Source organism: Hydra viridissima, unplaced genomic scaffold (genome assembly GCF_058129835.1).
Source record: "Hydra viridissima isolate aposymbiotic clone 2 unplaced genomic scaffold, HvirCarnegie_v1 scaffold_4, whole genome shotgun sequence".
In the NCBI taxonomy this organism is placed as follows: Eukaryota; Metazoa; Cnidaria; class Hydrozoa; order Anthoathecata; family Hydridae; genus Hydra; species Hydra viridissima.
This window is the reverse complement of record NW_028324303.1, coordinates 2,922,724-2,950,687: the sequence shown is the minus strand read 5'-3', so window position 1 is coordinate 2,950,687 and position 27,964 is coordinate 2,922,724. Positions and strand designations below refer to the sequence as shown.

The window sequence follows — 27,964 nt, the reverse complement described above, 5'->3', positions numbered from 1 at the left end:
CTGCAGTTATAGCAACCATATTGTTTTTAAAACCATGCTTTATACTAATACTAAAAACAAGACAACCATTAGGATCTAGTAGGCCAACTCATAGCATCTACTATTGCTCAATCTGAACAGTCTTTGAAAAGAGAATCTTTTCCAGATATCATATACAGATTTTTCTACTACTTCCATAAAAAAGTAAGTCAAACAGATTGTATGAGTTTTATTATGGGTGATTGATGAAGTATTAACTTTCTTGATAAAGTCACACTTACCTTTTTTATTGATTAGAAAGCACTTCAAAAGCATCATGATGATCATGATGATAATTATCATTGTATCATCATAATGATCAAAATCATCATCATCATCACATCATCATCATCATCACATCATCATCATCATTATCATCATCATCATCATCATCATCATCATCATCATCATCATCATCATCATCATCATCATCATCATCATCATCATCATCATCATCATCATCATCATCATCATCATCATCATCATCATCATCATCATCATCATCATCATCATCATCATCATCATCATCATCATCATCATCATCATCATCATCATCATCATCATCATCATCATCATCATCATCATCATCATCATCATCATCATCATCATCATCATCATCATCATCATCATCATCATCATCATCATCATCATCATCATCATCATCATCATCATCATCATCATCATCATCATCATCATCATCATCATCATCATCATCATCATCATCATCATCATCATCATCATCATCATCATCATCATCATCATCATCATCATCATCATCATCATCATCATCATCATCATCATCATCATCATCATCATCATCATCATCATCATCATCATCATCATCATCATCATCATCATCATCATCATCATCATCATCATCATCATCATCATCATCATCATCATCATCATCAAAATATTGTCCAATTTTATTGAAACTTTTTGTTGTGTTTTTATATAAATTTATTCAGTTTAAAATGATAAAAGAATATAAGCTTTATTTTCATTCTTATGGCTCTGGGACTACCCTTGTATACATACATTACATAGATACATACATAGATACATAGATACATAGATACATAGAAACATAGATACATAGAAACATAGATACATACATACATACATACATACATACATACATACATACATACATACATACATACATACATACATACATACATACATATATACATACATATATACATACATATATACATACATACACCTGTATATATGAGCATTAGATTGTTAAACTCAGTACAAACTTAATCAAACATGCTCAAAATAACATCCAATCACCAATCAAGTACTTGGATGGTATTTATAATATCTTATTATGTTATCATATATTATTATCTTAAAATCTTAATACCAATATTAAGATATGTTAATACTAAATAGTTTTAAAGGTTGATTAGACATTTATCTCAATTAAAAGATTTATTGGTCTAAAAAAATTTCTTATATATTTTTTATAATTACATTTTTTTTCTAATGCTATAAAAAGAATCTTCAAAATAACTTTAAGACACTATTTACAATAAGAAAAACCCATAAAAAATTAACAAATACTTTTTCTTAAAATATTATGAGCAAATGCACAAACAAATATAGAATCAAAATTTATAAAAACAACATCAAAATACAATTTAAATAAAAAATTTAAGAGAATATTTATATTAATTTGTTTTTATCAATTCAAAGAAAAACTTCCAGAAATTTTATAAATCGATCGTAAAAAACCAAACGCTTCTTGGGAAGCATAAGTCATGTATAAAAATCCATCATCAGCTCTCTCATCTCTATAAATTTCTTGCAGAGTTAACGACATACTAGCTAAGCTCTTGTTGTTAATAATCAAATAGATTGACTGTGTGGGAGAAAGTGACAAACGATTCCTGTGAATAAAAAGTTGATTTTATAAAGGTGGTCTACTTTTATATTATCTAAAAAGAATGTAATGTTTGTAAACAACAGTTTTATCATATGATAAAAATGTGTTAAATTCCAAAAAAGCATCAACCAATGAAATATATATGCTTGGATGCATTTTAAACTACACAACAATTTGGTAACATGGCTGGGGACTCTTAATCATTATGAGGTTAACTTGTTAAACAGATTTCCCTAATAAATAATTTGGTTGCTTCCATATTTTTTATTTCATGTAATTAAATCAAAGATCTTTTATGTCAGTTTTACTTTTTGCTTATTCTAAGATTTGTTTTACATTCTTTAACAGACTTTGGCAGTCTGCTAAAGAAAGGTCTGGTACAGGACAATTCCATGTAAAAGCATTTAGGGCATGCAACCCAAAGTCTTAGATTTTTCTGATTTTCACACCATTGAAAGGATTTCAATAATATGAGCATCCCTAAAATTTATGAATACTTTAATTAGAATTGAATTTTGTTCTAAAATTTATGCTACTTTTTGATGACTGTTTACCTCTGAAATTCTAGACAGAAAGTTTCATGCTGTAGAAAGTGGCCATATCATGCATGAGAAAATCTGTATTTACAATGTACAATGTGAACATTTAAATGAGCCTCATGTGCAAAGCAGCAGACTGTGCATTGTCTTTCACATTACCCAAATAGAGTAAACTTTTATTCAAGTGATTTATGTATTCAGGCATGAAATAATTAGATAAGAAAGGCTTTTTGATTAGGCAACAGCATCTATCGTAAATTCACTAACATTTTTCAACGCTTTTAAGGTTTTCTAATTATGGTTGCAAACACTCAACAGAAAAAATCTATTTTAAGATTTACTTCTACCATTATTTACAACCAAATAGACAAAAAACTAAATTTAGTTAAAAAAGATTACACATATACCTGATAATAGCTAAAAATTTGCTCATTGTTAACTCATTAGGAACAAGAAACTTAGTTTTATCCAATAATGGTAGAGTTTTCTCTTTACGATATCTCTCCATAATTACCTAAAAGAAAAAAAAATATCCAACTTATTCTTTCTAGTCAATTGATATGAAGTATAATAACCTTATTGTTTTAAACATATAAAAGCACTCATACATAGATAACCATCCTCAAAAAGTTAAGTTTAAGTCACAGCCGTAATACACCATTCAAAAGACTTAGTGTGATACAAAAATACTAAGTCTGTTGAATATCAAAACTAATTTGTAGGTATCTAGTCTGAAATGCCAGTAAAAAATTCTTATGGCATGATAAAAGACAGATGTATTACAACATTTCTGCATGTTGGCAAAACAAAAATATATATATAATATAAATCTTGCTATGTGCGTGCGCGTGTGTTTATATATATATATATATATATATATATATATATATATATATATATATATATATATATATATATAAAATAAAGATTAGATAAATTTAAGAACTGCCTTTATATTCAACATTATTGGTTATGCAGCTTTATATCAAACCATCAGTGGTTCAAATCATGTGACTGAGATTTTTTCAATACTTATTACAGTGTTGTAAATACATTTTTTCATAGACTAAACATTTTCCTAGCAAGAATTATTTATATAATAATCAATTATCATAATAGATTGTGTAAGTAACTCACAAATAAAAGTATAATTAGCTATTTCACATAAGTTAAGTTCAGGTAATTTTTATGAAATAAACTCACAGGAATTTTGGATGGAAACTTTGATCTTATTCCTGATGCTTCTTCTTTACACCTGGCTAGGGGGAAAAATTTCAGTAGTTATATTCAAAAAACTTTACTTACCACTACTGAAAAATCAAAAGTACATGAAAAATTTAGTTCCAGCTTCAAGAAGTAACTTAATTATACATTATATAACAAGTAACTTATACTATATATGTATGTGTGTTTGTATATATGCATGTATGCATGTATGCATGTATGTATGTATGTATGTATGTATTTATGTATGTATGTATGTATGTATGTATGTATGTATGTATGTATGTATGTATGTATGTATGTATGTATGTATGTATGTATGTATGTATGTATGTATGTATGTATGTATGTATGTAATGAAAAAAAACATTAGAGAAAAAAAAGTTAAAGAAAAAAAAAAAGCTGTTGAAAAATATCAAACACTTCACTTTTGGTTCAATGTATCTCACTTTTGACATCCTTCTTACTAGCCTGATGAGACTCCTGTAAATCTGGCTTTTATGGCACTGACTTTGATTGTTTCAAAACAAGTTTTAAACAAAAAAAAATTGTCCTGAATTTTTTTTTCTGTTTACAATAAAAATTTATCAAATACTAGGAAAAAAAATTTTTATTTCTGACAATGGAAAACAAATGCTGCTTTGCTCCACATGCAAAGAGTCAAAAACAGTTTAAAAAAAAAAACAAGAGGATGCAATCAATAACCAGGATCAGGAAAGATGCTTTCAGGGATGATTTAGCAACCTTTATAATTACATTTTACTTAAAACATAAATTGAATCGTACAATATTTTGCTTGCATTTATTATTCTTGCCATTATTACAACTATTATTTAGTCTATTATATCTTAATTTGTAGCTATAGCCTGCTTTAAGTAGCACTTCATCATAACATGCTTTGTTGTTTACTGCTTTGTGACCATGTTTGCTGCTTTGTTGAATACTTGCTTGTTAGATGATAGTCTTGATAAACTGAGTTCCAACAAAATGGGTATTTGTTTAACGATGCTTGTGGGTTGGTTTGACTCTTTATGTAAGGAAGTTATTTGGCTGCCTAAGTTACTGTAGGGATAGTAAGTGGAATTGTTAAAGTTTAATTCAATATCAAGGTATTAAAGATTTTTATGGTAAAATTTTATTCTGCAGCTTTTAAATATTTTTGTGATTGTTTTCTTAAGTTTTTCACAATCTGCGCTACTTAAATTCTTGAAAACTGCTAAACCATAATCTTGGTAAATACCTTTACATATTTTGTTATAAATGTTTATCCTAGTAGTTTTCCATTATTTATTTTTCTCAACTCTTTTATTGCAGGATTTATTAGCTTTTTGGCCCTTTAGTGTAATAAAAACAAAAACTGATGAGCAAGTATAGACATGAATAAGCACATGCAAGCATCACTTGAAAGTAAGGATTGAATTACTGATAAACAATTGGGGAGCTTGATTTATTTTTGAAAAGCTTTTTCATTAACACTATTGATTTAAGAAATTAAATAAACATATGTGTGTGTGTATATATATATATATATATATATATATATATCTTGACAGGTGCTGGTCCATTTCACAATCTGACTATTTAACAATTTGATTTTAATAATTCTTAATTACTTAAGAACATGTTTTATTTTTATTATGCTTAAATTTTACACCTAAAGTTTAGTCTAAATTTCAGCTTGGTCTAAGTTTTATGAAATTGGTGATAACTAATGTTACAATAATGTAGGAGTTTTCTTTAAGTCCAAAGTGGGGGGCTTAGCAGTGCAAATGGGGCTGGAATTTTGATGGAGTGCTACTAGTACCTAAAATTATGATATGAGATGCCATGATACTTTTACAAATACTATGGCTTCTTATACCATGATTTTACAAATGCAATTGCATCTTGTGTAATGCTTTTTTTACAAATACTATGGGCTCCTAATTCTAGTCCTTATTAACTACAAGTACTTATTATATAATACAAAAAGTATACTTGATACAAAAAAGCATGTTCCCAAGTGTGTATGTCTTGATGCTTAATAGTTTATTAAGACACACACACGTACACGCACGCACACACGTACACGCACGCACACACGCACGCAATAAAATACAAAATTATATTTGTGTAACTTTTAATAGGTTATATTTGTAATGCTATATTTAGTGAAGTGTTTTTTTATTTTTATTGATTGATAAAAATTTACGGTCATATGAATTTAAGTGGGTACTTAAAAGAACTTTCAGCAGACTTACAGAAACTTTTTTTTGTCGCCTGCAACGTATCGACCATTTTGAATGTAAAAAAGTAAAAATGTAGCTTATCAGGTGCTGTACATGTGCGATAACAATTATTTAAGTTTAACGAACATTTTGGTTTTAAAAGGAATGTTAAAAATGTAGAGTTTAAGAATTTATCCCGCAAATTGTTCCGGAGAATTGTCTTGAACAAACAACATTTGTAGCAACGTTAATGGAAATATGTCTGCGAAAATACAACCAAGTAAAAAGTTACTTTTAAACGTTTTTGAGATTAACACTATTAACCTAAACAGTTTTTGGGACGCTGAATATGAATCTAAAATTCATTATCATCGCTAATCTTTTTGTAGGGATTCATCGATGTAAAAAAAAAAAAACCATTCCTCACTCAAAGTAACAATGTTGACAACTCATCCTTAACACTGTAGTAAAATAACTTTTCAACAAAGCATCAGCGTTTGTTTTTTCCCGTCAATGACGAAAGTTAACGAATAAAGTACAAGCGTTCTTTGTAGATAAATTTGATAAATCAGATGTTCTGTTGTTTATTAAAAAAGAATGATTCATTTGTTAAATCCGTAAAAGTTTGTTGGTTTCTCAAATTTGTTTGGTCCTTTTAAAAAAGTATTACGGAATTTAATTGGATGCAGTTATTGTCAAATAGTTTCAAGGGTTGAGACAAAGTTTTCGAATGTGTTTGATGTTTAGTAACATAAATTTTTGGATGGAATTTTTAATTTTGTATGTTTAAGTTGTATAAATTATGTTTAAATTGTATAAATTATGTTTAAATTGTATAAATTATGTTTAAATTGTTTAAATTAAAAAGCTTAAACAATCAAATTTAATTTAGTTTTAAAAACTGATATTCATTATTAATTGTCATTAACGGAAAAACCAAATGATGATGCTTAATCTTATCCGCGATGGCTTGGTAAAATAACATTTTTATAAATGTTGTGACAAAGCAACATTTTATTCATGACATCCTGCTGAAAATGAACGTTGATGAAGGAGACTAAAGTTTAGTGGAAGCGAAATACAAGATGGGCTCTTTTTAGAAGATAAACAAAGAAAAAATAACAAAAAGAGATGCAACAACTTTATTATCGAGTAATTCACTCAGTTTTACAAAAAAAATTTTGTATAACTGAGTGAATTACTCGGTTAAATATGATGACATTTGAGTTCGGTTACAACCGTAGCTTAAAATCTGCGCATCGACGTGAAGAGAAATACGTACGTTGCTTCGAGACTACTGGTAGATTTTTTTTTTAAAAAAAAATAAAATTTACCTAAAAATTACAATTTTACACGATGTGTATTTTTTACGATCACAACGGGCATTTCAAAAAGTAATTAAGGAGTGCAAATTACTGCATTGGTCAACCTTTCTAAAACACATTTCTAAAGTAGTAATGCTAAAATAGCCTATTGATTGAAGCCAAAACATATCGTAAAAAGACTCCAGCCTTTCATAAACTTGGCATTAATTTAATTTACGTTTGCATCCGTGTTTTAAACAATTGAACAGCCGCAAACTGTTCACCCCCTTTTAAGGCTTTTCGACAATATTATAGATATTTCATAGTTTTTTCTAACCAATCGAGACCAGAGATATGTTAATATAAATCAAATTTAACCCTGTTCAAAGAATGGGTTCGATGTTGAAGTCAAAACAAAAAAGCGAACATACGAAAATGATTTTCTACATTATAACATATGAATTGAAAAACATCTGCGAACGCATAATAAAAAGGTTGAGAAAATTTTAAAAACAGTTTTATTGTGAGTGTTAAAAGATAAAAAGAGAGGGAAAGAAAAAATGACAACTTTTATTTTGACTTAAAGCTCTTCAGAGAAAAAAATTCTGGAGAGAGACTTTAGGAATGGTTCCAATATAAGTAGACATTGTGAAAAAGTACAGAGAGAGGATATTTGAAAAGAACTTTATTACGATTACCATTGTTTTTAAAACTTCAGAAAATATATTTGAGCAAAAGATATGGTAAATTTATTGAGTATTTTAAAAGAAATGAATGACAAATAGTAAGTATACATATGTTTAACATAATTTCAGTCAAAAGCATATTGTCTTCAATTTCATTAAGAGTTTGTTGCTAAAGCTTTATATTTATATTTACAAGTTTTAAAAGTCCACGTGTCAAACAACATGTCAACCTGGACCGTTATAAGAACCATACACGATTACCATTAGACAAGATATATAAGACATTAGATAAGATATGTAAACCAAATTGACCCGCCAAACGTGATAGACGCATACTGAGAGAAAGACTACATAATTACCACCCTCATATTATAAATAGTAAAAGTATTTTCCGAGATTATAAAAAATAACACGAAAAGTGTGCGCCACAAAAAGATTATAAAAAGTAGAAAGTTTAGCTTTTACAATAACAAACAAAAAATCAACTTTAAAAGTGAAAATCATTGCAAGTTTTTTCTCAATAACAAATTAGCTCTTAAACTTTGATCCGTAACTTTAAACTCAATCACAGCAAATAAAATATTTGAAAGGGTTTTTTTAAATTTAAATTATGCATGCATAATCTTTATATATATATAAAAAAAAAAACACGAGTTGGAAAACCGGAAGATGCGGGATATATTATTAGGAGTTTAGAAACTTTGTCTACAAACATTTTTCCCGCTACCGTATATTAATCTTTATACTATTGGTATTTCGAATCAATGAGAGATAGTCCATTTCAACAAAGTAAATTTTTACTCTAAATAAAACTCCATCAGAGTTTGAGGAGGAGGGAAAAAAGTAGAACAGGAATTTGTGATACTTTTTACTGTGAATATACATTTGGCCGTTTTGTAAAAGAAGGGTTTGGAAATTAATGTCAAGATATTGACAGTGGCAAGTTATAGGTCACGAACTTATTCTGCATTAAAAAAATAGACGGTTGTTTAATAGTTGGGACAACAACAGCTGTACCTTCTTCAAGTGGGTAAAATGCAAAAATAATTGACCACGAATCTAACTTTATTCTATAGTTATTACCTTTGTACATTTTATTTGTTTAATATCTACCTTTAATTATTTTACATTTTGTTAAGTTTGAAACATTTTAAGGAGTTTGTTCAAATTCTCATTTCGATGATTGGTCAGTTGATTGACTCGGTGATTGGTGCACTTTATTATTCACAATTTCTTTATTTTCTTGGGTTTTTTTTTTTTTTTTTTTTTTCTTTCTTTCTTTTTTTTTTTAACATAGTTTTGGATGTGATGAGCAATATTTGCTGCTTATCCGTTCCAGTATTTATATGGTTAGTTGGTTACGAAAATAATTAATTTCCCGTTGAGTCTTTTATGCTCCAAAGTAAATAATTTTTTTTTAGCATTGTGTTTTGAAACAGAATTTTACGTCATTAAACTGGAAAAAGTAAGTAATTTGCAATCTTTTTGTTGTAAGATTGACAGATACTTATCTGTTGAAAGAAAGTTTACAATTTAAAAATATTTATATTCTTTCCGGATTTCTTGCACGGAATATATTTATTATTATTAATAACAAGAAAACATCAAAGATGAAGAGCAGTATTATCCAGGGCGTGAGTTTTACTCGATTATCCTAAGTGGTTTACATATTCGAATTGACTATGTAAATAGGTTTAACCAATTACAAAAATATATTGGAAACAACTTGACGTGTATAAAGGAAAGGGCGCTCTCTTATTCCTAAACATATATTCACATATCTGATACTTCTTTCGATTAAACATGAGCGACGACAGCAAATCTACAAAACCGTTTAAACAAAGAAAAAGTTTCGGTAGGTGTTTAGATTGGGCTACTTTATTAAGTTGTTTAGCTTGATAAATTTTTAGCGATACAAAGTGCAAAGTTTGTCTTTTATTCAAAGCTTTGATACTTCCACAAATTAATGGTATTTTTTTGGGAAGAAGAAATTATTGAAAGATATTTTTAATAAATGAAAAGCGTAATAAGTTACTGATTTCTAGGGACTGTTAATTCCAATTTTTTATAATTAAATATTTAAGTTGCAAGAGAAGATCATTGCAAAACTTCAGAAGAAATGGAAATTCAAAGAAGCAATTACAAAAATGTTTCAATATTTATAAACATGTTTTAAAGATTGGTTTATCCTATTTGTTAATCAACATCAAAACACTCACTCAATTTTTAAATTTTGTTTATGTGTTTAATTCACTTCCTCATTAAAAGAGTGCCAAACATTGCATAAAAAACAGAAATATGCAATAGCTTTTGGATGCGAAGAGTTCTTTTTCAAAGGTTTTTTTTCTAAGGTAATTTTATGTATTTTTTTTGTCAATAATGAACTTAAAGCAGTGAAATGATAACAACTTTCTGATTTTTTCAGTTGTTTGTTGACATAAGAAAACATAGAAAAAGTAAACTATGTAATCAGCTTTATTATTGAGACCAATGCAATTGCCTTAATCATAGATATGTTAATTCTTTTTTGAAAAATTTATTATATATATTTAATATATTTATTCTCACAAAAATAATATCAATAGATTTACTTTTTTTCAAAAAAAAGTTAAGTATTTATTTCAAAATTGCTTTCAGAGGATTGATACAAGGTCAACAGTCCACACCTCAAATACATACACTGTTAAAAATCTCTTAGGATGTCAATTAAAATTTTTGTAACTAATTCCATAATAACTTTAATTGCACAAACAATCAATAGCATAAATATTACATGTTACCATCAAGAAACACCCAAGAACTAACCGTTAAATGCAAAATACTAATAATTCAAATGCCATTATTAGTATGCTATTCTTATTTGTCTCCTGTTTGATTGGCTAATTATTCTTTTTCTATGATATTCAAATGATATTCAAATTCTATCATTTGAAAAAGAATATTTAACCAATTGGAACAAATTTATATTGGTTTTTGTGGACAGCAATGCCAAAATTCCGCACAGTTTTCACTCTTACCAAAAGTTTTTCATGTTTAAAAAGGAAATTTCATTGAGAGTCTTTAGCATTAAAGTGCTGTGGAAAATTTGCTTACCCTTTAACAATTGATCCTTTCCTTCAAGAAGGGCTTTAAGAAATTATACAGTTGTCCTAAAGTATTGGTTAAAATTCACTTATGAATAAAATATATCTTCTTCAATAATATATATTAATTTATGCTGGTAAAACAATACCTTTTTACTTGAGAGAGAGACTCAGTCAATTTTTTTTAGTTCAAAAGACTGGAAAAGAAGACTCAGTCAATTTTTCACACATGTATTTTCCCTTGGAAAATAACAAGTAAAATGTGTCTTGCAGGTAAAATAACTTCAGAAAAGTTGACTTGTCTCAATTTGTATTACTTGTCACTTCAACGTGACATTCTCTTCTGCAGATAAAATAGCCATATCTCTTACTAAACATAGAGCTTTTGCAGTTAGTTGTTTTGCATGTTTTAAGACAGGTGGTCAATTAGTATGCAGTAGCATCCAAATAGGAGTCATTAAGATCAAAAAAAAATTTGTGCTTTTGTGGTTTTTCACAGACTTTTGCCTGAAGAATTCTTCATACTGAAAAATCCATCACATTGAGATTTGGGCTTGAGAGAGTCCATTAAAAGTGATTAATCTTGAACAATGCATTAATCTTGAACAAAGCAAACTTTGTGAGCCAAAGCACCATTCTACTGAAAAATCTACTGAAGACATCCAAAATGAGATTGAGCCCAAGTAAAACCCAAGCCTTTGGTATATTAAAATTTTTATCAAAAAAATTAAAATTTCTAGTATAGGTAATTTTGATGCACCTCGTAATTAGCAGCAATTGGGGAAGAGAAGCTGTTGTCTTTTTTTATTATTGATTTTAAATCTCTCCCCTGATCAGTGAAAATACTGAAAAAAGGATTTAAGTATAGATGGCACACCTTGAGCAGCATTCAAGACAGGTATATGTTTCTTCTATGTACTGTGTTTCTCTAAAAATGAGATGAAATAGTAACCATTTTTTCGTTTGTTCGTTTTTATTGACTTCCTTAACACTAGTGCTCAACAACGCCATTTTTTAGCACATATCTGATGGATAGTTTCTTGCAAGACATTTTTCTTTATATGTTAATTTTTTCCACTCTCTGCACACTTAGGAAAAAACATCTCCTTGAGACCAAAACCTTTCTTCCTGCTGCAAATAAGACACTGTATATCAGAGTGGAGTATATAAAATAATTTGTTTCGGCACAGTAAATCTCTTGATTCTGATGATTGTTTTAATTGAAAATTTGTATTAATATGTAACAAATTTGGATTCATTTATTGCAGATACTTTGTCATATTGCAATTATCATTTAATAAGTATTTTTTTAAATTTTATGCTGGGATAATCTTCCTCATGTACCATTCCTTATTATGGTACTAAGTTTTATTGGATTATTTCTATTTGTATAACTCAAAATCCCTGATGCAAGATGTAAATAAATTTGGACAAAAAAAAAGATACAAAGTTCAAAAGTTTTTGTTAAAAGAGAAAAATCAGCAACTCATAGTTTTATTATTTTAATCATTTTTCTATAATTTTAACATAAATTGAAGTTTTTACACGTGAGTTTGAATTATAAGTTGTATATATTTTATTTCTGTCTTTAGTTGGGATTTTATATTTATAACTAGTTGTATATTTTTAATCAGCGAGTCGAAGGGATGAAGTTGCAGGAATTAGAGCAAAATTTCCATCCAAAATTCCTGTAAGTGTTTTTTTATTTGTTTGCTCAATTTAGTTAATGACCATTTTCAATTCTTCTTGTTAAGAAATGTTTTTTGGTTGGCTAAAAAAAAAAAAAGAAATTTAAGTAATCATTTTGGACTTTTGTAAAGTTTTAATTCTGTTTATTTTTTCAGGTGATTGTTGAACGTTATCATAAGGAAAAAGCCCTACCGATGCTTGATAAAACAAAATTCCTTGTGCCACAAGAATTAACCATGAGTCAATTTGTAACAATTATTAGGTAGGTTGGCTTTGTTTAAAGAGCTCATTAGTTATTTACGTTTGTGATTCTTCAACACCTCCATTTTTGAATTAAAGTATCAGATTTAAGTTGATAGAGCTCAATATTTTTGAAGTTCCATTATTGTATACATGCATGCTGCCATTATTTTTTTTGACTCTTCACACCATCAATCTTCTTGCTTGACTATTTATATTTGATTTGGTTTGGATGGATTACAAATGGATTATAAATCTATGAACAAAATTTGTGTTGGTAAATGTTAAGGTATATTTTCATTTTGACAGAAATCGAATGTCACTGGCCCCTACACAGTCATTCTACTTGATAGTTAATAACAAAAGTTTAGCAAGCATGTCAACAACGCTACAAGAGGTTTACAAAGATGAGAAAGACGAAGACGGCTTTCTATACATGACCTATGCATCCCAAGAAATGTTTGGTTGTTAAATGACGCTTATACTCTTTTTTGCGCTATCAAAAATTAACATTGTTTTTATTCGCGTTTCGCCCTCTACCAACTTGCTGTTCAATAGACAGCAATGTTTCTTTTTTTGGGCATCGGCTCCATAAGGTGACTTGTTAGTAATAAAATGTAATATGATAATTTATTTGTGGTCTTTATTTGAATAGCATTTGTCTTTACCTTTTTTTTTCTTTTTTTTTTAATTTGTAATGCATTTCACATTTGTGTCGTTTTTTTTGAACTTAAAAAAATGGTCAATTTTTCAAATTTTTTTTTTTTTTTGTCAAAAAGACTGGGTTAGACTTTGACAATCAACTTTTGTTTTAATTTAAAAAGAAAAATTTCTTTGACAGAAATCTCTTTATGTGCGCATTTTTTTCATATATATTTTTTATTATGTGATAGCTGTATTTACTTAAGACAAAAACAGCGGAATGTTTTTAATAAGTGCTTCCTTTTTTTAAAAGCGGTATTTTATATTTAAAAAAAAAAAAGCGACACTAGAAGTTGTCTATAAAGGCAATCAAATTTAATTTTTTCTAATTTAATTAATTAGAACAAACTTCTTGTAACTTAATTGTTAATGTTTTCCATGAGTTTCTTTTTATTTGAATAAAAAAAAAAAACTGGGCCAATTATCGATACAAAATCTTTTATCTTTCATCCCACAAAACAAATAAAAAGGATAGTAAAGGAAGAACGCTGGTATACTGTTCATTTAACAAATGAGGATTTTAAAATTATAACTTGACTAAATGCACTTTAAATGTGCTTAGGCGTTCGCGATATCTGAAAAATTACAATTTCTTCCCATGTCTACATTGAGTTTCTAAAACAGGTAAACATATCTAATTCCAAGCCATATATTAGCCCACAATAGGTTTTTTGAATAATGAGAGCTATTATGCTTCGATGATTTAAATTCTGAATAATTGAATTTGTTGCTCTGCTGTACTTTAAACCTACAGTGATCAGTAAGGGTCTGCGTCTCGGAATCGTTTTCTCGAAATGAACCGGAACAAGCATAACGAGACGAGAAATGTCCCGGAAAAAATTGACGAATAAACTGTCCCGGAATAAAGTTAAAAACCGGGACAATAAATTTTCTTTCGGAATTTAAAAATTGCATTCCGGATATCATTGTCTCGTCTCGTCTCGAATAAAAAAATAACGAGACGCAGATGCTCAGTGATCAGTTTTGATTTATCAAAAACATTTTTTACCGTGTAAGAAATTTTTAGACTATTAAATTCTTAATTTAAACACGATCTGCTAGAGAATCGTTTTACACATCTTGGCGAAACGCTTTAAATTTTTCTTACAAACTTGATATTTTTCCAAAAGTGATTTTTTTAAATTAGAACGCATCTGTTTTCGTTGCAATTCAGTAAAATACGCCTCAACTATTTGAGAAATGTAAATGTTTTAAAAGTAAGATCCAACAAGAAGCTTGAATTTGTTTAATTGAATTATCGAAACATCAAAATGTATCATTGAAGTTAAATTACACTTGCAAGTAAAACAAGATTTCTTAAGGTTTTCGTTTTACATAATTTAATCAGACTTATAGTATATCGTTGCTTGGTGAGGCTCAAGACAATTTAAACATAGGCCTAGGTTTATCCATATAAAGCAAAGCCCAATATTGTCCTGGATTTATACTAAAAAGTTATAAAATAAGGAAAGGTTGGCTGTAGCTAATTTCTAAAACAAGAATTAGATGAGTTTAAATTATTTTAGAAGACTTGCCCTTCTACATACTTAAAATACCTTCTGGTATGTAGAACCTTAAACATTTCCTTGTAGATTTTCTGGCGCACTTGGAGTTCAATCAAGGCTTATGAAGTTTTTTATCTCGGCAACATCATTGCCAAAATCAACGACTAATGAAATAGTGCTCTTCAGACAACACTAAAAATTTTAAAGCCATGGAAGATGGCCAAAGTAGAACATTTATTGCGCGTCGGTTTTGTTAAACGTTTTAAATAATTTAGTATAAAAGAAATGGGTTCTTTTCCAATAGCAAAGACGCTGCTAGAATTCTAGGCTATCAAATGTATCAGCCAAATGTTTTGATATAATTACATGCTATACAGACAAAGTGTAGCTTCACTGATCTCTGTACAATAGCGTCTATAGCAGACCTGTCAAGATGAATAAGAGCTGAGTTAACTTACTTTGGCAGGCCTCTGGATATCTCTGATATCCAGAGGCTTTATATTGGAGATACAATTCTATATGAGAAATCAGAGATATAACTCTACATGAGATATCAGAGACGAAGCCAATTATATTATAGATCGTATAACTTATCATATGAAATAGCAGATACTACAAATTTGTCAAGTTCTAACAACCTTTTTTTTTTTAAAAAATAACTTATATTTCTTATATTCATAATATAAATAACTATATTATAAAAATACTTGTCTAATAAGAATGCAGGTCAAAGTATTTAGAGTTGAATGAATTTTCTTTCTTGTAGTAACGTCTAATGTAATCTGAAGAAAAACACTTTGCAAGGTTTAAAAAGAAAGAGCAAGCAGTTCGATAGTGAATACGGTTTTATCTCATTCTGTATGCTCGTATTTCTCCTATCCAGTTTAAATTTCTATGAGTTCTATAAATATTTTGATTAAGTTTGACCAAAGACAAAATTTGCGGTAAAAAAAGACTTAAATTTGCATAAAAAGTCTCACATCCGACTGTTTATATTTAGTAAAAGTGTGAAGAATAGAAAAAAATATATTTTTATTAAAAAATTTCACTAACACATTTGTTTTTCACTATAAATAAATAGAAATTATCAATAAAAAAATATTTAATTACAAGCTAGGACAAAATTGTTTTAAGTGCAGTTTGAGCCTGATGCGTGTGCACACGCGGTATTTCTTGACCAGGAGCAGGAATTCGAGTAAGTTGACTAAAGGAAAAACATAAAAATTTTATTCAATAATATTTTATATCTAAAATTTGATAATGACTTTGCAGCGAAGTCCCAAAAAAAACTTTCATTTGAATTTGTGGTACGCAACAACAGAAAACAAATAAAAAATTTTTTCCCTTAGGAAACTTTACCTTTTTTCTTTGTGACTGTTATGAAATGTTAAAATATCAGGAGTAGGAGAGAACATGACTACATTTGGAGCAGAAGGAGTATCATTAAGAAGAGAGGCAGCGTTCATTTTTGGCTTGTGATCAGTCTCTGTTTCAAGAAACTTTACAAACAATTCTGAAAATGACTAAAAAGAAGAAAAAAATTAGTTATCTATAACAAACCGAACAGAAGCTATAAAAACCTAGAAAAAAAAAAGCTTTTAAATTCCATATCATAATTAAAATCAAACCTGATTCATATTGGTGGGCTGATTATTAACTGGGATCAATTGCTTCTTCGGTGTAGTAAAACCCCATACATTTGATATCCATCCTTTACTTGGAGCAGTGCCATCGCCTATCTAATATAATTTACAAGTCCAGTTAAAAATATGAAATTTCACCTATCTAACATAATTTACAAGTCCAGTTAAAAACATGAAATTGTTTTAAGAGGAAACTATTTAAAAGATTATAAAAATGAAAATTGGAAAGATTTGAAAAAAAAGTACAGGTAAATAGGTAGTAAATATAATAACCTGCTTTATATCATGATGGCTCCATCCGAGTAAACCTCCTACAACCTGTAATATATCAGATCGTTTATCACTTGGCGACTGAAAGTAGCGAAGAAGTAAATTTGCTATCAGAAATCTAAAAAAATGTGGAAAAAAAATTTTAAAATATTGAACAGAAAAAAACTATTTTTTGTTAAATATTTGAAAAAAAAAAAAAAACTTTTTGCTTACTTATCAATTTTACCATCAGATGCAACTTGCATGTTTTTATATTGGGTGTTGCGTTGTTCTAGAGCTAGCGTCAGCTCATTTACTGGAAGGATTTTTTTTTTTAAAAAAAAAAAAGCATCAATATTTGAAATAACTACTTCTAATAGCTAACAAAATTTAAGTTATAAAGTTATAAGCTTAAAAAAAAATTAATTTAAAAAAAAACAAGTCAGAAGAAATTTACATAATTTCAACGACACACTTTTTAACAAATAACTTTGGTGTAACATTTTTATAGTGTCCACAACTCATTTTAAATAACTAGCTTTCTTTCCTCAAATAAACATGTGTTTCAAGCTTTTTGCTACTTAAAATCATATATTTTTTCCAGCCTGGATATGAAAATGTCAATTTTTTGAATAAATAATACCATGTAATTTAAAACCAAATCCCAAAACACAATATAGAGCTATAGTAAGATAAATCCTGAAGCAAACTATAGGGTTGTAACAAGTTGAAATTTTTTAATTCTTTTTGAAAATTTTGTTATTTTAAGGTTTTATACTTAATGACTCATACTTTTGTTCTGTTTGTTAACCAACTCTTGTTCCTTTTGGTTAAGCTCATTGGTTAGCTTAGAGATGCCTTGTACAGCCAATGATGCTTCTTCCATTGTTCTCTACATATAATTAAACAGTGTAATTAAAACAGAATAATAAAGACAAAAAATAAATTAAAAATTATTTTAGTTTAAGAAAGACATAAGAGATACATTTATCTTTAATTTTTTTTATCATAATTTACAAAAAAGCAGCAAAAGTTTCATAATGCTTGAATGAAACAAGAAAAATGTCTAAAGGCAGGCAGAAATACCTGAATGGAAATAAAATGCACAAATGTAGTTAAAAATTAAGATTGCCTGACTGAGGACAAAATACATGTATGGAAACAAGAATACCTGAAGAAATATTTGTAAAAAATATTTACTTTTGCAACTTGCTGCTCCTCTAATAAAAGTTTGATTTTTGAATCCATTTCATCTTGTTTACGCTTGGCAAGTGAAACCAAATAGTCATATTGCTCTCTTTTTTCTAATTAAAAATTTTTTAAAACAATTTGATTCTTTTTTCTAGGTAACCTTTATATTATTTCTTATTTCTAATACAAAATTCAAAAGTATAAAGAGAGCACAAAAAAATGCAAAAAAAATCTTTTTCAATAACATTTACAGTATTTTTATTTTTTTTATTATTAGTTTTATTAGTGTTATTCGTTTTTGTCACCTTAGAATATCCAATAGGGTGTCAACTATTAAAACTTTATATGTATAGCTTTTACTCTCCTAGTTTATTTTATTTGATGTAGTGGTATCAAAATTTTCAAAGTGATTTCGTTTAGAGATCTTCCAACTCAACTGAAGCTTAAGATATATGTGAACATTTTACTGCAACTTCATCAATTCATCATAAATTAAATAATATTATTTACATTTACTTAATACAATTTGTTCAAAAAATACCACAAGGAAATGAACAGATTTTGTTTATGCAAATCTTAAGTTCAATATTCAGAATCATTTGATGGAAAAATTTATCAAGAAAGACAATCAGATAACTTTGATACTCCTCTTTCAGTATTGTAATTCACAACCTTGAGAGTTTTCAGTCATTACACTTGAAAAAATATGTAGTCATTTTGTGTCTCCCGAGAAACCAGATCAGAATGCATAAGTCTGTTTTTAGACTGAGATTGTGAAATAAGTTTATGGAATTGCAAAAATGGCAAAAAAAATGCCGAAACAACTTTTTTAAATGTTTGTTTCAGTATTTTAAAGCCGATTGTAGGACACTTCACAAGTCCACAGGTTAACAGGTAATTTACCAGAGTTTTTTTTTAGAACTACTACTATCATGAGTCATTTGGTAAATGACAACTCTGTTAGCAAAGAGTACTAAGCATCAGTTATTAAGACAACAGATTTGAAGACAATAAATTGGTGGTGGCCTTAGAAAAAAAAAATTATAAGATAGATATGAATACTAAGAGACTGGTTATTAGCTGCAATTATTGTATAGTGTTAAAATGGCTAACAGAGCATCAAACCAAGTTTTTAAATGCACACACAAACTTGTATCCTAAAACTTACTTCTCTTGTTGAAACTTCATCAATAACTAACAACATATTCAACTGGCAAAAATTATTAAAAGCAATGCTTCATACTAAGACCTTAACTTTTTATAAAACTGCTACTAGTTTACTTATTTAACATACTTATTAAAATTTATTTTTAAAATGTTAGTGGTTTTTAAAACATGTCTTTGACATGATTTGCTTCAAGGCTATAAATGTCAAGGCGAGCATACCTATTGTAAATCTTTTGTCATATTTAACTTTTTAAATTAAAAAAAAAAAAATTATTTTAAAGAAAATCAAAAAACCTTATTTACCATTTTCAAGTTGTTCAAGGGCATGTTGCAGATTAATAATAGCAGTTTTGTCATGTTCAATTTTTTCTTTGTATTTTGACAAATCAAGTAGGTTCAGATCTCTCTGACTTGATACATGATGCAACCGTTCTTCAATGGAAAATACATGTTCTTGAAACTGTTTGCTAAAGGGAAAAAAAGTACAAATGGCAAACTTAGAATAAGAATATTTTCAAAATTAAACTTTTTAGATTTACTCATATAGAGACGGGTAATAAAGAATAGAGAAGAATAGTAATGAAGCATCATAAAGATAAAAATAAAAAAAACATTTTTTAGTAGAATATCTTACCTTGAATCATTTAATATTATATTCTTTCTTTTTAAAGTATCTTTCACTTCTTCTAATTCTTTTTGTAAGGCAATCTCTTTTTCATGTAAATCTAATATATCTTTTGTATGATTATCTTCAGTCTGAATAATTTTGAAAACATTTTTTTTAATATAAAAATAAGCAATAAGATGTAAAAAAAGTAAACTAAACAGAGTAAAAAAAGTAAACTAAACAACTGAGAGAAAAAACAAACAGAAAAAAACCCAACTGTTATTGGTACAATTACTTACTGTGATTAGGTGATTCCTCAGTCTTTCTAACTCCCTGGCTATCTTTGCTTCATTTTCTTTGTGCTGCACTTCTTTATGCTTTATCAAGACTTCAAGCTCTTGAATTTTTTGTGTGAGCAGCTGCTTTTCCAAAAGCCATGACTTTTTCTCATTCTCTAGTTCAGCTTTTTGAAGTGCAAAGTCTTCCAAAAGAATTCGTTCCTTCCTTGCATTTTCTAGCCGAGCTTCATTATCTTCTAATGCTAATGTGAGCTGTTTTATTTTTTCATCCTTTAAAGCAGCATTGCTTTTTAAATCATTAAATTCATTTTCATCTAAAAATTGTAACTTGCTATTCTGCGCTTCATACAGCTTCTCTTCTAATTTCAAAACATCAACTCTTAACTGATCACATTCATTGATTTTCTCTAGTAATGAGCAAGTGTTCTGCTCTAGTTCCTCTCTTAACTTTATGCATTCTGTGCAATTTTGTGCATTTGTATTTTGAATATGTTTTTGTAAATCTTGAACTTGCTGTTGTAAATTTTTTACCAAGTCATCCTTCTCCATTTCTTGTTTTTTCAAAACCTTCTCCATTTCTTGTTTAAACAAGCTTTCCATTTCTGACAACTGTTCTTCATAAACTTTTAACTTTTCTATATGTTGGCTTTGCATCAGCGCTATTTCATCTTCTAACAAATGTGTTTCATGATGACGATCTTCACTAAGCTTATCTATTTCTTTTTTCAGTAAATGATTTTCTTCTAAAGAATCGTTTAAAGAATCACTGTGAGATTTTTTAATACAGTCAACTTCAACTAAATATTCACGCTTTTGAGTGTTTAATCTTTCCTTAAGTGAGATACATTCATGGCACTTTTCTTCATACTGACTTCGTACAATGTTTAAATCTGAGCAATACTTTGTAACTGTAGCTTCTAAGCCCTGACATTCGGCAGATTTTGATTTGTACAGTTCTTCGAGATCTTTATACTCAAAACACTTTGTTTTATAGTTTGTTTGCAAGGATTCTTTTTCAATATATTCACTCTGGTACATTGACTCTAGTTCTTTATACTCTAAAATTTGACTCTCCATATCTATGTATTTTAGCTCATACATTTCCTTCAACTTTTCAATATTATCAACAGAAAACTTTAGTTTTAAAGAGAGCTCATTTATAGTATGTAAACATTTTTCATGCATAGACATTTCAAAGCTCCCTTGATTAATGTCTTTGTTGGGGGTAGCAGTAATAAGTTCATTTAAAGGCCTGACAACATTAATATTTTCATAATCTTGAGGTTGTAAGAAATTTAAATCCGTAACTGCTTTATAAATTTCCATTAACTGCAGATTGATTTCTTCACATTTTGAACATCTTGAATTGTTTTCCACAGAGAAAAACTCATTTGCTACAGATGTTCCTTCTTCTACAATTTCATTCTGACCATTATTTAAATCAGTTATATTTAAAGAGCATGCCTGTATGTTTTCTGAAATAACTTCTTTTTCTCCTTGCATAGAATTAATCTTCTCAAGGGTTAACTTTTTTTCAACCATATCTTGTTCGATCAGTTTAGACTTTAGAAAGTCAATTTCTTCCTGTAATTTATGTTCAGATGCTTCAAGTACTTCACATCTTTTTATTTTCTCAGAATATGCTTCATCAAAACTAGAGAAATTTAATTTTAACTGAAGAATAGTTTCTTCTTTGGATTCAATTTTAGAGGTTAAGTCATTTATTAATGAGGTAGCCTCAGCATACTGTGTATTCATATTTTGTAGCATAACGGTTTTTGCAGCAAAAGCATCATTCAATTGATTCAGTTGCGTTTCTTTATCAAGAACCATCCTCTTTAATTCAACCAATTCATTTTGAAAATTAGTTATTGTTTCATTTTCTAAAATTGCTGTTTCCGATAACTGCATCTTCAGGTGTTGTAAAGCTTCATCTTTCAATCGTAAATCTTTAGACAATTCACAGCATTGCTCTTCATAGATCTTCATTTGATTAAGATGAGATTCAACATCAAAAAGTCTTTTCTGTGTTTCTATTAATTCTTTAGAAGTAGCATGAAGTTTTTCTTCCACACCACGATATTCTGTTTGCAAAATATGAATATTTTCATCTTGCAGAATGCTCTCATTTAGTTCTTGTTGCAACAGCTCATACTCCTGTTCTTTTGATTGTAAGGAATGAACAGTTTGCTGTAAAAGAATTTCTATCTCTTTTAACTGCTTTTCTCGTTGCTTTATGTCATCATTCTTTAGCTGTAACATTAAATTGGCACCATCAATATCATTCTGCAACTCTGCAAAGAATTCTTCTTTTTCTGACAACATTTTCTTCAAAGATTTGTTCTCAACCTGAATAAACTCCATATTAGAAATTGAATCCTGTAAGCTTGCAATTTCTTTAGTTTGCTTTTGGAGCTCACTATTTTTCTCTTCAATTTCAACTTCTTTTTCATGTAAAAACTCTTCAAGTTGCTGAACTTGCACCATAAAGCTGTTTGGCTCCTCAATTGTTAATGAATTATTTTGAAAATTTTCTACATTGTTAACTGTACTATCGAGCAGCATTTTTTTTAGCTGTTTACATTCTTCTTGAACAAATTCCATGTTGGAAGACATGTTCTGCAAATCAATGATAACAGCACTCTGCTTTTGAATTTCTAAATCTTTGTCTTGTAGAAGTGATTGCAAATAATCTAGATCTTGATTAGTTGAAGAAGCCTTCTGAGCAGTAGATGATTCACATCTATTAATTAACATCTGCTTTAACTGTTTGCATTCTTCGCGCACCAGATACATATCTGAGAGTTCATTTTCCTTTTCTAAATTAAGTTGCTGTAGTTTTCTATTCTCTGCATCATAGGTTACAAGAAGATTTTTCAATTGTTGGCACTCATTTTGCAACAAAGATACTGTTTCATCTATCTTAATTTGGTTTTCTTTATCTATCAACATTGTCTTCAATTGCTTGCATTCCTCTCTGATCAAATCCATATCAGATGTTTCATTTTCAATAAACAAAAGCTTAGTTTTAATGTTATTATATTCAGAAAACAATCTATCAAACTCTTCTGACTTTTCTGTTAACATTAATGATAATTGATGAATTTGCTGGTGTAGGACCACTTCTGATGAGCTGGTGCTCTTTGAACTCTCATTTTGCTGCTGCTGCAACAACATTAGCTCACACTCTTCCTTCAACAAATTAACACTATGTATTTCTTGGCCTAATTCTGAGACTTTTATCTCAAGTTGACTGCATTTTTGTTGGTAAAACTGACTTTCCTGAGTAGTAGTATTTAATAAAACAAGAAGCTCTTGAAACTGTTCATTACCACCACTCTGCATAGGAGTTTCTTCCAGTTTGCTTCTTAAACTGTTGTTTTCTGCAAGAAGCATTTTGTTTAAATCTTCTGTTTCTTGCAACTTGCGTTTTAGTGAACCAAATTTATTATTTTCACCAAATGATTTACTTTTCGCAGCACATAACTCTTTTATTTGATTTTCTTGCTCTGCTATTCTTTTTCTTAGGTCATATATTTCATGAACATCAAAGTTGTTTTCATTAAGATCTAACTTTAATTGGATGTTATCGGTCTGTTCAGAAGTAGATAAGTCATCATAATCTGAACTGCTACAGGCATCAACAACAAATGAATGTGCCTCTGTCATTGATTCTACAACCTGATAGGTAAACAATATGAAATCATAAATTGAAAAAAAAAAGAGTCATCATCTTGCTTCTATTCATTCTTATTTTAGGTAGATTTAACTTTTATAACAATGATACAAAATCGTTATTACAGCTGCATTTAACTTTGTTAATAATAATACTAATAGTAACACCCTTAATGATCTAATTTTACATATTTACATTTACCTTTTGTGGAATTTTTTCTGCTAGTGTATTTGTTAATTCAGTGTTCTTCTTTTGCTGAACTTTCTCTAGTGCATTTGTTAACTCTATATTCTTCTTTTGCAGCAACAAACAAGTAGTTACAAATTCTGTAAAATTAAAAAAAAAAGAAACAATCTAAAAAAATATTTCATCCTTTTTCCTTTAGCAACCTCTATATTGTTTTACAATTTTTATAGAAAAGTAATTACATTGAAATATTTGTGAAAATACTTTTGAATAAAATATTTAGAGTAAAACCATTTTGCTAAAAAAATTAATAAATATTCTATACATACATATGCTATATATATACATATGCTATATATATACATATGCTATATATATACATATGCTATATATATACATATGCTATATATATACATATGCTATATATATACATATGCTATATATATATATATATATATATATATATATATATATATATATATATATATATATATATATATATATATATATATATATATATAGCATATATATATAATGAATAAAACAAACATAACATAATAATTAAAAGATAAATACTAACTTCTAATAGTTTCAAATAACTGTTGGTTATCATCATTGCTATCCAGTTTAATTACGTCATCAATCAAAATATCTTTAATTCCAACATCATTAAATAAACTTTGAATATGTTCCAAAAATAAGTGTTGGCTCTCTTGCTGTTTTCTTAGAACCTCATTGTGTTCAGTTAATTCTTGAGAAACAGTAACTGAATGCGAATAATCTTTCTCCAGCTTTTCTTTTTGACGTATAAGATTTGCAACTCTTATTTTAAGTTTATTGGATTTGTCATCGGCAAGTTTGGCAGCAGTCTCATTTTGCAGACACCGGAAGCAACATTCAGTCTCAGCTAGAACATCAACAACAGTTTTCTGATTTACTAAAGCACTCTGGCTTACTAATGCATCAACTTGTTTTTGAAGTTCTACTTTTTCATTTTCAAGTTCTGAATTTTTTAAAAAATATTGTTCTATTTGCATTTCAAGTTCACATATTTTTTCTTCAAAGGTTTTGTTGCTAAGTCTTAGATCCTCTATAAGAAGTTTGTTTTCTTTGTCATATTGTAGTAACTTATCACTTTCTGCATGAGAACAGGTAAGTTCATCTTTAAAGGCATCACATCTGGCATGCATTTCATTCAACTGCTCCTGAAGAGCATATAAATCATCTTTAACTTCAGTTTCATTAACGTTTGTTTCTACAAAATTTGTTTTGTTATAGAGTTCAACTTTTAGGAGAGCTATCTCATTTTGTTTTTCAAGAAACAGTTCTTCAAGCTTTGCACGCTCTATACTTCTCTGCTTTTCGTTTTTTTCTCGAATCTCCTGCTCATTTATAAGTTCAACTTCAAGCTCATCTATACGAACCTGGACTTTTTCAATCCACTTCGAAAAGTCTTGTATATTAAAATCCTCATCTTCAACGTCAAACTCTCGAATTTCAGCTTGTATTTTATTCAAAAGAACTTGGCTCTCAACATCAATTATTGGAGCACTGTTTTCTATTTGACATTTTTTAAATGATGCTATCCATTCTTCAAACTGTTCAATTTGGAACTCCTGTTGAGAATTTTCATCATAATCACATATAGATTTTTCAATTACTTTGATGGTAGTTTGCAAATTAATAACTTTTTTTTCTAATTCTATGACAAGGGCATCATTCTTATTTTTCTCCTCAATAATACTAACCAACCACTGTTCAGATTTCTCTAAACTAGTTAGGTCAGGATAAAATTTTTTATTGGTTAAAACACTGCTCAGCCACTTTAAAACAATACGCTCCTTATTGTCCTGTAAGTGTTCATCTAACCAAACAGAAAAATCAGCTGCATCTATATCTTTTTTTGAAATTTCTCTCATTCTAGCTTCTATTGAATTCAGTACTATCTCTTTCATCATCAACTCATTGGAATAGGATTCATTTTCTAGTTTAAGGTTTTCAAGCTCTTCATCATTATTGCTTTCACTTGACCAGTTATTACCCCATTCATTATCTTTAGCATCTAGCTTTGCATTAAGTGAATCTCGTTCAAATGTAAGATCCTCTATTTTTCCAACAAAATCTGCTTCAAGGTTCTTAAGTTTCTCTACAAGTATCTCAACTTCTTCATCCTTGTCATGGATATGTTGCCGCAGTTTGGTGACGTGCTTTTCAAAATTCATTTGTAATTTATTGTTCTCCTGTTCCAATAAATGGATCTGTTCATCTTTAGAAGATATTTCTAATTTTAAATGCTCTAGCTCAGTCGTCATTAAATCTACTGTGTCATTGGCTATTGCTTCTACTCCACTCAGCATATGCTCAGAGTCTGTAAATAATAAAATCAAATTTAAAAGGAGAGTTTTACTTATCAAAAAAATGTCTTTAAATTAGAAAAAAAAAGTCTTTAAATTAGTAAAAAAAAAAAAAAACATAATTAAAACAAAGATTTAATCATAATATCATAGTGTAAAATTACTACAATAAACTATTATCATAGTATAGCATATTCACTAAATATAATCATACATCAATATACTATCATATATCAGTGACTCCAAATAAGTTTATTACCAGACTCTTCACTATCTTGCTCTTTGTCTGAATCCTTATACACATTAGTGCTTGCCTCAGTGAGAACTTCTCTTGTAAAACTTGAAATGTTGTTTGAAATGGAGGAAAGACTTCCACTAATGTTTAGCCAGGACATTTTTCATTTAAATCTAGAGCAGCCATGATAAGAGATTAGGAAAAAGTTAATCAAAGATTAAGTCTTGGAAGTTTTGATATGATTTAGAATTTTGTCATTTTTTATAAGATAAGCTTATAAGCTTAAGTGACATTACATAAAAGCATTTAAAAAAATAATTTTTTTTTTATTTTACTTTTTTATTATGATTATGAAAAAGCTTCAGTAAATCTGTTACCAGAGTAACAATTACTAACAACTTGATAAGTTAAAACTTTTTATTTAAATTTTAAAAACATTTAGCAACCACAAAATGCCAAAAACTTAATCAACTTAGAAGATAATTTTACAATAAAACTGTTCCAATAGTATTTGACAAGTTCAAAAACATTTTTGACTTTAACAAACAAAATGATTAATAATAACAATATAAATAATAATAAAATAATAATAATGATGATGATAATAATAATGATAATATAAATAATAATAATGATGATGATAATAATAATGATAATATAAATAATAATAATAATAATAATAATAATAATAATAATAATAATAATAATAATAATAATAATAATGATGATGATGATGATGATGATGATGATGATGATGATGATGATGATGATGATGATGATGATGATGATGATGACAATAATGATAATAATAATAATAATAATAATAATAATAATAATAATAATAATAATAATAATAATAATAATAATAATAATAATAATAATAATGATAATAATAATAATAATAATAATACTATAAATGAAAATCAACACCAATTAACATCCCCCCCAAAAATAGCTGTTTATAACAATTCTAAAAAATTAACAAATTAATTGGGTTTTCAGTTTTCTTCAGACACGCATACAATTATATATCATAATATATAATTTTAAACGATAAAAATCAATATAATAGTAAAAATCCAGAATTTTGATATTTGTCACAAACAAAACAAAAGCCAAAATACAATTTGTATAAGAGCCTGGTTCTAAGTCTAAGGGTAATTTTAAAAATATTTACAAAATAAGAATTTACAAGAGAATATTTCAAACACTTATTCAAACAAAACAAAAATTTTATTTAGAGTTTAAACTTTGTTGTCAAAAAAA

At 28.2% G+C, this 27,964-nt stretch overlaps 3 protein-coding genes across 10 annotated transcripts; 1 reads left to right on the top strand and 2 right to left on the bottom strand.

The window, feature by feature from the left end:
• Positions 1-1,519: 1,519 nt before the first annotated feature.
• LOC145182593 (microtubule-associated protein 1 light chain 3 gamma-like) lies at positions 1,520-6,350 on the bottom strand. Of its 8 annotated transcripts, none has more exons than XM_090085001.1 (4): positions 6,310-6,350; positions 3,655-3,706; positions 2,859-2,965; positions 1,523-1,916 (listed from the first exon to the last, which is right to left on the bottom strand). In XM_090085001.1, exons 1-4 carry the CDS (start codon positions 6,333-6,335, stop codon positions 1,712-1,714), a joined length of 390 nt encoding a protein of 129 aa, XP_089941127.1. In that variant the 5' UTR covers positions 6,336-6,350; the 3' UTR covers positions 1,523-1,711. The 8 variants fall into 8 exon arrangements, with proteins under 8 accessions (XP_089941133.1, XP_089941127.1, XP_089941128.1 ...); XM_090085002.1 differs by lacking the exon at positions 6,310-6,350 and adding an exon at positions 5,653-5,684 and having other exon boundaries at positions 1,524-1,916; XM_090085000.1 differs by lacking the exon at positions 6,310-6,350 and adding an exon at positions 5,916-6,218 and having other exon boundaries at positions 1,528-1,916; positions 3,655-3,710.
• Positions 6,351-9,522: 3,172 nt separating this feature from the next.
• LOC145182904 (microtubule-associated protein 1 light chain 3 gamma-like) lies at positions 9,523-13,381 on the top strand. The gene is made up of 4 exons (XM_080058178.2): positions 9,523-9,727; positions 12,590-12,645; positions 12,800-12,906; positions 13,194-13,381. Exons 1-4 carry the CDS (start codon positions 9,676-9,678, stop codon positions 13,354-13,356), a joined length of 378 nt encoding a protein of 125 aa, XP_079914304.1. The 5' UTR covers positions 9,523-9,675; the 3' UTR covers positions 13,357-13,381.
• Positions 13,382-16,052: 2,671 nt separating this feature from the next.
• On the bottom strand, positions 16,053-27,167 carry LOC145183384 (uncharacterized). The gene is made up of 13 exons (XM_090084828.1): positions 26,723-27,167; positions 24,690-26,477; positions 24,125-24,249; positions 20,248-23,928; positions 19,976-20,097; positions 19,645-19,808; positions 18,184-18,287; positions 17,776-17,875; positions 17,218-17,299; positions 17,008-17,122; positions 16,720-16,830; positions 16,451-16,614; positions 16,053-16,295 (listed from the first exon to the last, which is right to left on the bottom strand). Exons 1-13 carry the CDS (start codon positions 26,856-26,858, stop codon positions 16,205-16,207), a joined length of 6,783 nt encoding a protein of 2,260 aa, XP_089940954.1. The 5' UTR covers positions 26,859-27,167; the 3' UTR covers positions 16,053-16,204.
• Positions 27,168-27,964: the final 797 nt, after the last annotated feature.

Coding starts and splice junctions, on each gene's coding strand:
- LOC145182593 (XM_090085000.1), bottom strand. CDS start 5,952: ATGGTCGATACGTTGCAGGCGACAAAAAAAAGTTTCT. Junction 2,966..3,654: donor AGTTTCCATCCAAAATTCCT/GTGAGTTTATTT, acceptor TTTTTCTTTTAG/GTAATTATGGAGAGATATCG. Junction 1,917..2,858: donor AAATTTTTAGCTATTATCAG/GTATATGTGTAA, acceptor TTTTATTCACAG/GAATCGTTTGTCACTTTCTC.
- LOC145182904 (XM_080058178.2), top strand. CDS start 9,676: ATGAGCGACGACAGCAAATCTACAAAACCGTTTAAACAAAGAAAAAGT. Junction 12,646..12,799: donor AATTTCCATCCAAAATTCCT/GTAAGTGTTTTT, acceptor TTATTTTTTCAG/GTGATTGTTGAACGTTATCA. Junction 12,907..13,193: donor CAATTTGTAACAATTATTAG/GTAGGTTGGCTT, acceptor TCATTTTGACAG/AAATCGAATGTCACTGGCCC.
- LOC145183384 (XM_090084828.1), bottom strand. CDS start 26,858: ATGTCCTGGCTAAACATTAGTGGAAGTCTTTCCTCCATTTCAAACAAC. Junction 17,876..18,183: donor AGGAGCAGCAAGTTGCAAAA/GTAAATATTTTT, acceptor AATTATATGTAG/AGAACAATGGAAGAAGCATC. Junction 16,831..17,007: donor GCCATCATGATATAAAGCAG/GTTATTATATTT, acceptor AAATTATATTAG/ATAGGCGATGGCACTGCTCC.